The sequence below is a fragment of the Pteronotus mesoamericanus genome, unplaced genomic scaffold (assembly GCF_021234165.1).
Source record: "Pteronotus mesoamericanus isolate MK-2021 breed Mesoamerican mustached bat unplaced genomic scaffold, CSHL_Meso_final contig_94, whole genome shotgun sequence".
Lineage (NCBI taxonomy): Eukaryota > Metazoa > Chordata > Mammalia > Chiroptera > Mormoopidae > Pteronotus > Pteronotus mesoamericanus.
Genome location: NW_026555285.1, coordinates 44,735,756 through 44,748,576, shown reverse-complemented (window position 1 = coordinate 44,748,576; position 12,821 = coordinate 44,735,756). Strand labels below are relative to the sequence as shown.

At 38.3% G+C, this 12,821-nt stretch overlaps 1 protein-coding gene across 1 annotated transcript in view; it reads right to left on the bottom strand.

The window, feature by feature from the left end:
- DNAJC3 (DnaJ heat shock protein family (Hsp40) member C3) overlaps positions 1-12,821 on the bottom strand; it is a 55,314-nt gene that overhangs the window by 27,553 nt on the left and 14,940 nt on the right. Inside the window, exons 2-4 of the mRNA XM_054586482.1 lie at positions 12,429-12,539; positions 6,992-7,116; positions 2,659-2,733 (exon numbers count right to left, since the gene is read on the bottom strand). Coding sequence (XP_054442457.1) covers positions 2,659-2,733; positions 6,992-7,116; positions 12,429-12,539 — 311 coding nt within the window. The remainder of the gene's footprint in view (positions 1-2,658; positions 2,734-6,991; positions 7,117-12,428; positions 12,540-12,821) is intronic.

The following is a 12,821-nucleotide window of genomic DNA, read 5'->3' as shown; positions in this document are numbered from 1 at the left end:
TATTAGAGATTTGTAAAAATGTTAAAGAATACCACTCATTACTAAATTTTTATTTTGGAAAATAGTTATTTTCAGGCTAAAAGTTATCTATTTTAAAATACAGTGAGTTTGTTACTTTTAAATTAATATTTTTTAAATTTCTGAAATTAATTTCTAATACTATAAATACTGATAAACTAAAGCTCTTTGGAGCCCTCAGTACTCCCCAGTATAGTGGGTTCTGGGCCCAATCCCGAGTGCTGCTGCTCGAGAGACGCAGCATGTGCAAGGGGAACGGGTAAGAACATACACTGGTCTCGCAGAGTATGAAGTCAAATGTTTGTGAAGTTCATTAATAAAACATACCAGAAATGAAACAGGGAAATGTGAGGCTATAGCGCATTCCTCCTAATGGTAACACAGCAAGAAGAGATCTTCAAGATTCCAGAAGAATCGCTTGTTCCATCATGCAGTTCTAATCAACCCGACACCTGTCCCAAGTCTCACCTCCTCTAAGCTTCCCTAACTGTTCTACACTATGATAGTAATCACCTTTCTCTAAATGTTTGAATCACTCAAGAGATGCTTAACCATGGAAGTAACCTTAGGAATCATGTTGCCCAATCAACTCCCACTTTATAAAATTGAAAATACTGAGTCTCATGAATGTTTAGTAACTTGCCTGGCATCACACAGCCAAATCAGGAGTAAAAAGGAGGTAGGTCCCTCACAATCTCATCCTGTTACCTGGATACACTCATGTCACTTATTACAAATCTCTCTGCACTCTTATTTTTCACCTATTTAGGGCTTATTTCCTCCAACTAATAAAATGTACTCTGCTGAAGAGCAGCACGTATGTCTTAATGCCGACTTTGGGTACTTTTTTTCCTTTTTCATTTATTACTAAGAATATTACCCATGAACTAGGTTTTACTGTTTCCAATTACAGATAAGGAAATTGAATGATTATATAACTTGCCAGAAATCATGCTAACATTCAAACTAAGGTCCCTATCTCCAAAGCCCATGCTCTGGACCACGGTGATGATAAAGATCAATCATGGCAACAGAAAACCTTTACTGAGAACTTTCTGTGCTCCAGGCACTATTCTCAGCTAAACCTAAAACCCTAAAGGGCATTTCAGATCATCTCCCTTTTACACAGGACACTGTGGCTCAAAGTCATTTCCAGAGCCTATGTTCTGAGGACTTTTTTTTTTCATTGCTTTTAGAGAAAGAGAAACAATGAGAGAATGCTGTTCTTGAGCATCTTCCCAAGTGGTAATGAAGATTAGATATATAGAAAATGACATCCAATGTTATTAAGGTGATGAGACAGCTCTGATTCAAAACAATTAAGTCTAATTTTTTTTTGGATTTTTCTGCATATAACTGAGTATTGTGATAAACGTTATGAAAATGTTAAAAATTTCAGTTTTGTTGTCATAGTAGTTATCATCATGGTAACTAAGTATTTTGATAAACTACAAAAATGTAAATAATGAACAATGGAGTCTACATACATCTCTTTCAAAACCACTGCAAAAAAAAAAAAAAAAAAAAACCATCTAAAACAAAAATGCAGATCTTGAAACAAGGCCACTGAAGGCATTAAGACATTGGACTGGCTCGCTCTCTCCCTGAATCATTTTTCAGGATACAACCCCTTCAATTACATATTATCTCTGTAACATTACCCCAAAAATTCAAAACACTTTACACTTTCTTTGGATGGAAATCAGATGTTTTATGTAACGCTACAAACACGCTGCCTAGCAAAATAAATGTTTGTTAAATGAACAAATGAGTGAATGAAGTGGAAAGAGAGTTCTCTGTTCCCTTCACCCAGTTCCGTAACTTTTCATCCTTGCTCAGCTGGTACAGGTTCTTCTCATGTAACAATACAACAAAGCTAGTCATGAAGGGTTGCCAACATTTGCAAGTAAAAGGTCAGTCTGTCAGAGATGCAGGACTCTACTCCACCGTCTTGACCGAAATCCTCACCAACACTTTACACTTTACACTTTGAGAAGTAGCCGTATGGGGTAACTGCAAAATTCCCTTTTAAGAATGTTTCATTACTTCTTTCAAATTAAATAAAGGGCTTCCCAAATCACTTAGTGGACTTTTAGAATAGCTCAGCTGACATCTCTAGCTTCTCATAGAAGACAAAACAGAGAATGTGAACTATATAAACTGAGTTAGGATTGTATATTTATTCTACAGACTGTACCTACCCCTACCATCTATTAAAGTGGCTTTCTGATGTCAGCTACTGACATCAGAAATATTAATTCAGGAACTACGATTCTTATAAACACAAATCAAGTGATTTTTCCTTTAGCTATAAAATTATTATTAAATGTCTTCTGCCCGGGCTGGTGTGGCTCAGTGGGCTGAGTGCCAGCCTGCAAACTTAAAGGTCGCTGGTTCGAATCCCAGTCAAGGCTCATGCTTGGGTTGTGGGCGAGGTCCCCAGTTGGGGGTGTACAAGAAGCAACTGATTGATGTATCTCTCACATATCAACGTTTCTCTCTCTTTCTCCCTCCCTTCCCCTCTCTATAAAAATAAATTTTAAAATCTTTTTAAGAAATAAATGTCTTCCTATAAAATACAAATATATTATGTTCACTCAAAATAACAGGTTCATAGAGTCACATACAAATTCAACTTACCACTTTTTTAAAATCATCTTCTGCTTCATCAAGTTTTCCTTGTTTCAGTAACAAGTGACCTCTCTGTAATCTTGCCTAGGAAAAAAAAGGATGCTCTGAGTACAATGCATTTCCTGAATTTTCTTTAAACACAAAGAATAAAATTAAGCTAATGAAGTATTAATTAAATATTTATTTCCCAATGCCAATTTGACCTGGCACTCTAAGGATACTTCCCGGAACCAATGAGTATGTATAATTTTTGATAAAGTGTATTTCCTTAAAAATACTTTTTGCTATACCCAAAAAACCTGAAAATATATTGACACAAAATCTTGTACATGAATGTTCAGAACAACAGTCAAAAAGTGGAAACAACCCAAATTCCCATCAACTAATAAATCAATGAGCAAATGTGACCTATCCACAAAGTGGAATTATTATTCACTCATAAAAAGGAATAAAGTACTGACAGAGGCTACAACATGAACCTTGAAAATATTATACTAAGTGAAAAAAAGACACAAAAGGCTACATATTTTATGATTTCATTTATGTGAAACACACAAAACCCACAGAGGCAGAAAAATAAGTAGTTCCCCGGGGCTAGGGAAGGTATGGGGGTGGCTGTTATGAGTGAAAACTGTTTTCAGTGAAAACAGCAAAATGGCAACTTGAAACAAAGAAATTCCTAGGAATATACAATCTTCCAAGACAAACTCAGGAAGAAACAGAACAGACCAATAACTACTAATTAAATCAGTAACAAAGAACTCTCAACAAAAAAAAAAAAAAGAGTCCTGCACCATATGGCTTCACAGCCAAATTTTACCAATCATTCAGAGATAATTCCTCTCCTTTTGAAACTATTCCAAAAAACTGAAGAGGAAGAAATGCTCCCAAGCTCATTTTACAAGGTTAGCATTACCCTAACACCAAAACCAGACAAAGACACTATAAAAAAAAGAAACTTTTGGCCACTACCCCTGATCAACATAGACGCAAAAACCTTAACAAAATATTAGCAAAGCAAATTCAATAATACATTAAAAAGGTTATACAGCATGGATCAAGTGGAATTTATTCCTGAAATGCAATTGTAAATGGTATTGTAAATTGTAAATTGGTTCAATATCCACAAATCAATTAACATAATATAGCACATTAACAAAACCGAGGATAAAAATCATACGATCATAATAACAGATGCAGAAAAAACATTTGACAAAATCCAACACCCATTTATGATAAGAACTCTCTACAAAGTATGGATACAAGGAACATACCTCAACACATTAAAGACCATATATGACAAACCCACAGCTAGCATAGTACACAATGGTGAAAAGCTGTAAGCTTTTTCTTTAAGATCAGGAACAAGGAAAGGATGTCTACTTTCACCACCTTACTTCAACACAGTATTGGAAATCCTAACCACAGAAATCAGACAAGAAAAAGAAGTAAAAGGCATAGAAATTGGAAAGGAAGAAGTACAACTGTTATTATTTGCAGATGACACGCTATATAGAGAGAACACTGTAAAGATTCCACTAAAACACTATTAGAACTAATAGACAAATTTATTATGCGCACCCACAATTAATATTCAGAAATCAATTGTACTTTTATACAACACTAATGACTATCAGAAGAGAAATTAAGAAAATAATACCACTTACAAGTACATCAAAAAGAATTAAATACCTAGGAATAAATTTAAGCTAGGAAGTAGAAGACTGCCACTTGGAAACTGTAAGACCTGAAGAAGAAAGAAATAAATGGAAGGATATACCATGCTCTTGGATAGGAAGAATTAACATTGTTAAAATGTCCTAATACCCAAAGCAATCTACAGAGTCAATGCAATCCCTATACAAATACCAATGGCATTATTCAAAGAACTAGAACAATTAATCTAAAAACTATATGAAACCATAAATGTCCCTGAATAGCCAAAAATCTGAAGGAAGGAGAACAAAGGTGGAGGTCTCATGGTACCTGACATCAAACTATACTACAGGCTGTAGTAATCAAAACAGCATAGTACTGCTATGCAGACAGACACACAGATCAATGGAAAAGAACAGAGAGCCCAAGTATAAACCCACAGCTTTAATGGTCTGCAACAATGAAGGCAAGTATATAAAATGAGGTAATGACAGTTTCTTCAGTAAATTATGTTGGGAAAACTAGACAGATATATGTTTAAAAAAAAGAAAAAAAACTAGACCACTTTCCTACACCACATACAAAAATAAAATCAAAATGGATTAAAGATAAATATAAGACCTGAAACCATAAAGCTCCTAAAAGAAAACTCAGGCAGTAAACTCTTTGACATCACTCTTAGATAATTTTTTGGATATGTCTCCTTAAGCAAGGGAAACAAAAGAAAACAATAAACAAATGGAACTACACTGAACTAAAAAAGTTTTGCGCAGCAAAGGAAACCATCACCAAAATATAAAACAACCTACTGAATGAGAGATATTCTAAGGGATTAATATCCACAATATGTAAGGAACTCAAACAACTCCTCCAAAAAATATATACCGATGGTTAACAGCCATATGAAAAGAGTCTCAACATCATTAATCATTAGGAAACACAAATTAAAATCCCAATGAGATATCACCTCACACCTCTCAGAATGGCTACCATCCATAAAGCAATAGAAATCAATACACAACTGTTAGTGAGGATGTGAAAAAAAGGAAACCCTCGTGCACTGTGGAATGGTAAATTGGTGCAGCCACTATGGAAAACAATATAAATACAACCACCGTACGGCCCAGCAATTCCACTTTTAGTATTTATCTAAAGAAACTCAAAAACACTATTTTGAAAAGATATATGCTTCTCTACATTCACTGCATCGTTATTTACAATAGCCAAGATATGGAAGCAGCATAAGTGTCCACTGATGGATGAATAGATAAAGAAGATTTGGTACTTATTTATATATACATTGGAGTATTACTCAGCCAGTAAAAAAGAATAAAATACTGCCATCTGTGACAACATGAATGGACCTAGAGGGTATTATGTTAAGTGAAAAAAAGTCAGAAAAAGAAAAATACCATTTGATCTCATGTAGAGTGGAATCTAAAAAACAAAATAAACAAACAAAACCAAGTCACAGATACAGAGAACAATTTCATGGCTGCCAGATGGGAAGGTGGTTGGCAGGGAGGGTGAAAAAGGTAAAAGGGATTAAGAAGTACAAATTACCAGTTATAAAATCATGGGGATGTAAAGAACAGGATAGGGAATAGAGTAAATAGCATTGTAATAACCATGTATGATATCAGATGGGTACTAGGCTTATTGGGGTGAATCCTTTGTAAGGTATATAAATGTCTAATCACTATGTTTACATGTGAAACTAATATAATATTGTAAATCAACTATACTTAAAAAATTTAAAAACTATTATGAGAGAAACCACATAGATATTTCACTAAAACTTATATATTACTTTTATGATACATAAAATTTCCCTAGTCCTCTGTTAAATGCATCAATACACATAAAAAGCAATATTAAAGCTACTTCAACCAGCTAATAGCTACTGTAATACTAGGATAATGAGCTACTTAACCTTTGTGAAAGGTTGTGCTTAGCTGTGTAAAGTAATAGATTAAATAATATTAGGTACTTGGGAATTCCATCTTGAAATAATGGTAGTATTTTAAACCAAACATTCCCCCATATCTAATTAGTTACCTCAAATTCTTTTTGGAATATGGCAGGATATAATCAATAAATGCATTACCAAATTAATTTTGCAACCATCTAACTGGTCCTGTTATTTTAAGCCATTAGGCTGACCTGTCAACCCTCCACTTCTAAAGCCTGCATGCTGGTTTCCGGGGAGAGTTCTGTCTAAGGCACACAAACCACTGCTTAGCTGGGTTATCTCCCTTTATTTCTTGCTTCTGCTACAGACTAATGGTTGTTAGTTACAAACTGTTGTTAGTTACCTGACAGCCTCTTAACTTAAGGGTGGCGGCTTGGTCAACTTCCTTATCAGCCTCACTTGTTGCCCTACACTCCAACCTCCACACAGAGGTCTTTCCAAATGGCAAACAAGTATCACTGTCAAGATTTTTAAAACTATCCAATGCACCCACTCTTCCTCCTTCATGCAGAGCTTTGATGCCGGGGCTTTGCAGGTCTCTTGCTGCCCAGCTCACTACACCACAGGGGTTTTCCAAACCGCCCCCCCCGCCCCCCCCCCCCCCCCCCCCCCGGCCCCAGCTCTGTCCAGCACACCACTCGTCACCTTAAGAAACAAATGGCCTCTTCAAAGTTCCCTTCAATTCTCCCTTAAAGAAAGCTTAGGGGCACTTACTGCAGTGAAATCCATCTTCAATTCAATCACTTTAGTTAAATCGGGAAGGGCTGCTTTTGATTTGCCCATAGCTAAAAAGACAGTAGCTCTCCGATAGTAAGCAACATAGTTATCTGGGTCACCATCTGAAAATTAAAATAATAAACGTTAGTTCTCTGCAATTTATTTGAAAAACCTAATCACCTGAACAATATTCGAGTTTGCAATTCTATTAAGAAAAGAATTTCTTCCTCAATAGTAAGTCATGTTTCCTAACAAGATCACTGCAAATAAACCCAGAACAGAGGCTGGAAAACTGTGGCCTCTGAGCCAATCCAATCCACAAACTTCAAATAGAGAATATTTTTACATTTTTAACGAGTTGTCAAAAAATAGAAAAATATGCAATAGAGCCTAACATATCTATTACCTGGCCCTTTAGAGAAAAAGTTCGCCACCTCTGGTCTGAAATACTCACTATATTTACTTCATAACTTTGTCTTTACTGAAATTTTCTTAAGTGAAATACTGACTGAAAATGTGGATCATACACTTTTTCACATGATTTTAGAAAATTACAGACTTCCAATTAAATTGACATATTGAATGTGCAATCTCTGCTCCTTTACAAACACCAACAGAAATGGGAGTGAAGAAATAAAGGTACAAACCTTAGACAAAGAAGAAGACTGGAAATGAGAGTGAGTCTAAAGAGCAAGGCTAGAGAAGTTAAAATATCTGACAAAGGATAGCAGGTGGATGTTAGGTTTTTGATCTAATTCCATTCTGCTCAGCACCTACAAAGTGGGGAATGAGTAAATTCAATCAAAAGCAAACTTCATGCTGCTTAACAATCCTTCCAGAAGGTAACTTGGAAATATATAAAGAATATTGAAAATGATCTTGACCAAATCTAGCCATGTATCTGAAAAAAAAAAAAAAAAAAATTCTATGCACACAGACGTCTGTCATTACAAAATTTACCACTAGAGGTTCTACCCCTGAAAGTCCTATCATTTGAAAGTCCTTACAGTATGGAAATACATACGGCAGGACAGTGTAACTGAGCAAACTGGGGCTCGGCCACACGGCACCGGGACAAACAACCCAACAACTGGGGTTGAAGGAAACAGGTTAACAGGATTCCAACCTGGGGCGGGGGGCTGAGAGCGCGCCTGCTCAGAGCCCTGTTCCCCCACAAAACCAAACACTTCCCTGGCTCCCCAAAAGGCTCTAGGCCCAAACGATGCCCAGAAGCTCCCCATGTCCTCATCTGTTGTTAAGCCGGCTGTGCAAACAGGTCTCCACCCCCGTGGGAAGGCGCTCCCGCGGGTCTCGGAGGCGCCGTCCTCTCGCAGCAGCCCCCTCCTCCAGGGTCTGGGGCGCGCTCTTCTCAGTCTCCGTGCAGCGGTTCAGGGAAACAGGCGCCGTGCTACGCTGGGTCATGGTGGAGTCCAGAGAGGCACACGTCCCAAGAAAGGGGCATCTCCAGACGTCCTTCAGAGACGCTGAAGTCTGCAGCTCAGCACTCCCAGTGCCAGTTCAGTCCCACCCGTCCCTCACGAACCCGTGCTCGGCTAAGGCGGGACCCCGCCCGGCTCCAGCACCTCTGCCGCCGTCTTCTCCTTCCTACTCCAGGCCTCGTGGCGCATTCTTACTTCACACGGTTTGGCGTTCCCTTATGAACCAGACCTTGTAGCCAGACTCCATCCTACACCCTTTCTGACCATGTGGCTTCTTCCTCCTTCTCCCTCAGCCTGCCCTTATTTTAAATGCTTGGCCTGGAACTTCCAATGTGACCTCATATCCAGCCCCTCCTAGGATGTGATATTTTTGCCAGTTCCCCCTTATCTTTTACCTTCTTTGGACTGTCATCTTTAGTCAGGGCAAGAGTTCCCACTGACACACGGGCATTCGCCCCTTCTGGCTGTCACAAGTCACTACATGAAAGTCACGAACACGTTCACCCTAGCGCAAACTTCTCCATTCAGGAAAGGCACAGCTACCGACTTGCTATTGTTATGCAAAGTATCTTAAATGCTGAATCATCTACTTCCCTCTTCTCCAACCAAGGGTTTGTGGGGGTATTCTCTTATTTTCAGGGGATTCCCAACTCTGCACCTCATTACAATAGTATATAATCATTCCAAATTACTGTTTTGAGCAGTTATGAACGGCACTGAAAACTACCTGAAGTACTACCAGGGGAAGGCGGACCAGGAGAGAAAACCACCCAAGCAAGAAGGTGCGCAAATGACCAATAAGCACAGGAAAAGATGTTTAACCTCACTAACCACTGGAGAAATACAAATCGAAACCACACTGAGATACCAGTTCACATCCATCAGGATGAAAGAAGGAATTAAGGAAGGACTAAAAAGGCAGGAAAGGAGGGAGGCAGGGAGGGAATAAGTTCTGGTAGGATGTGGGCCAAGCGGAGCCCTCGTGCACTCCTGGAAGGAATGTAAAATGGTGCGGCCGCTGGGGGAAGTTCCTCAAAAAGTAAACGCAGAATTACCATGTGAACCACCAATCCACTTATGGGTATGTTCCAAAAAAAGGGAAAGTAAAGTTTAAATAGACATATGTATATTCTCATGTTCATAGAAGCATTATTCGCAACGGCCCAAAGATGGAAAACAAACGTGGTGTATACCAACAATGAAATATTATTACTTAGCCTTTCAACCCAGGTGAACCTTGAAGGCATTATCCTGTGTGAAATAAGCCACAGAAGGACAAGTATTGTATGATCCCATTTCTATGAGGTACTTCGTCAATTTTATAGAAAGAGAAATTAGAGTGGTAGATGCCAGGGGATATACATTTCAAAATGTTTCACGATGAACACAAAGTACTTTTATATTCATTAATTAAAAAAAGAAGAAGGAAAAGTTCTCCATGACTTATTTACATTAAGCAAAGAATAAGAAATAGTAGGAGTAACATGATTTAAGGGCTGGTGTTCACATCACACCCCACCCTCTTCACATGTCCAAACCCGACCCCACCTCTGAGGCACAGCTCGAACGGCCGACCTGATGATCACAAATGCGATCACACGGAACCCCAGCCTTGCCTGGACACAAAATGTCTTTCATTCTGGCACCCAGCTAACCCAACTCTACCCCTTCGTTCACTCAAACTTTAACTGGGCACCGACCAGATATTAAAATAAAAAATAATAACACTAATAACAAGACAGTACCTATCCTGAAAAGCTCACAATCTCTTGACGGGGGATGCCACCTCTGGAAAGCCACGAGAGCCCTCTCCGTTTCTTTCCTTCTGCCTGAAGGGGAACAGTCATGTCCATCCCCATTTCACAAGTGCGGTTCAAATGTCATGAGAAAGCACCGCATGTTTAAGTGACAAATAAATGTAAAGATGGGATTTTGTTTATTGATTTAGCAAAACAACGTAAGTATGATGCCGGCTTTCCCCGCAAGCACATGGGGAAGCCCAGCATTTCAGCCGTGCCCACTCTGGACATTCATTCAGACCAGTATGCCTAAGACATTCTGAAGGTCTGCTGAAGGAATGACTCCACCCCCGGAACTGATTTCAGACCCATGGACCATAAGCCCCGGCTGTGGGAAGGAGAGGCGGGCCCTCCTCACACCTGCACTGCAGGTTTCTCTAACGAGAATCTCTAAACAAAACTTGTGTCTGACTCCATCACTGGAAAATGAATGCAACTGTTTCACAAGACAATTTGAAGACAATCAACACTCTTCCTTAAAGCAAAATGTTTCCAACAGATGAAGAATATTTCCCAATCAGTTCTAAATATTAAAACCCCTGCCAAAAACATTTATTTGCCAGATACCAAAAAATTTCAGACCAATCACCGACAGATCTGTACTGCAAGGTAGAAACAATTATTTGTGTTGCTATGCAGTTTTAATACATAAGCATTTTATTGTGTAAAAATGTAATCATCAAACACACTATGCCCAAGTAATTTTCAAAACATATCAAGTGATTTTTCAAAAATAAAAATGGAAGAAGGGGTGTCACAACAATAAATAATGCCTGCAACATTATAATAAAAAATGATTCGTTGATACTCACTATGCTGCCAGCCAAATTCTATTATAAACTTTGACATCAATTTCTAATCACGGATGAAGTTACAGAAATAAAGTACATTATAAAATTTAGACGTTGGGAGGTATGACTATTTTTATGGAGAGGTAAGCACTTAAGAAGCTTCTTCTATAGTCGGTTTAAAGCAACGTATCAGAACAAGGATGCGCTTCCACTGCAGGAGACCAGGGCGCACTGGGAAGCGGCCAGCTCTCCGACAGGCAGCAGTGAGCGCTCAGCGACCAGTCAGAGGCTCCCACCTGCTCCCTGGGTTACCTGAAGCGGCCGGTGTGGCCACACTGCATTTGGCGTTTGGTAAATGAGACAACTGAAATGGAGGGTCTATACTTCTTTTCTGATAAATACACGTCTCTTGAGGGATTCAAGAGGTCCTGGCTGACACCACGCTACCTGATCACTATCTACATAACATAGATCGTCATCTTACACAACTTAAACTTTATTTTCTGCAGTTTGTTATGAACAACCAGTGTTTTAAATACCCTAAAATGATGAATGTCTGAAACCACATACGTCATCTTCAGAAATGGGTACCGTTTGAGAATCACTGCTACTCACCAAATTAGGGACAAAGTGACACTGCTATTCTAATTCTGAATGCACACAGTGTTTCACTTTTTCCCTTTACTAACCTTCACAAATAAATTACTTTACTTTAGCTTTACCAGTTTACATCTTTCAGTGAAGACAGTAATATTTTATTGGGTATTTTGGGGAAGGGTCAGCTCAAAAATTTTTGTATGGCAGGGAAGCTAAAGAAAAAACAGGCAGTCATTTTAAACTACTTTAACAATATGCCATAGCCCTTAATGTTTCTGCTAAATGTGGGATTAAGGAAAGAAAATAATAGGGCATAAAACAGGTAGAAAGCATAAGTTTCTGCAAATGTTCTTACGGCAGTAGGGAAGGGACAATTCTTTTTTTAAGACGCGCTTTATCTAAGACAACAACTGAATTTGTTTAATTACCATGCTGCAGCACTGACAACGGTTCAAATCACCAGAAAACTAACTGTCCCACTGATGCGCTCAAGTCATCAAGAGAAGTAAACTATATTTACTGAAATCTTTTAAGAGGGCTGAAAATTATGTAATACATTGAAAAAGCGTTCTGTCAAAATTATCTTGAATTATTCCTGGTATTTATAGCAGTGCATCTCAGTTACCTGGAAAACTCTCTCATGCTAAATAAATACGCACTTAAGTGTTATACATTTATTTTACTAATCTAATTCATTTAGGATCCTGCAAATATTTTTAAATGTTTAATTCAAATGTTATCCAAACAACAGCTATTAATTAGAAGTCACTAAGACGGCCACTGAGTGTTTTGCTTCCAAGATACGAACCTACTGCAGCGTGAAACTGCGATAAGGCATCAGCCAGCTGTCCAGCTGCAAGTAATTTCTTGCCCAATTCGAGATGTTTCTCAACGTCTGCATTTACTCCACATTCAGCACCTGAAAACAAATTTTTAAAAAAGTTAATTTTCCATGGACCAAGATTTAGTGGTAAAGAATAAAATATTAAAGCTATAACTATCTGTCTCGCACATTTATCAGATGGGAAAAGTAACAGGAGCTGAAAAGCAAACTAAAGAAAGCAGCAATAGAGCACATTTTACAGAGTATAAGCAACCCAAGAATACACCGTATCAACCTGGTCAATGAAAAGAATGAAACCAGTCTACAAAATATGAGAGAAGTTGTATAACAAACACAGCAGTAGTAAAAATGTTGCAC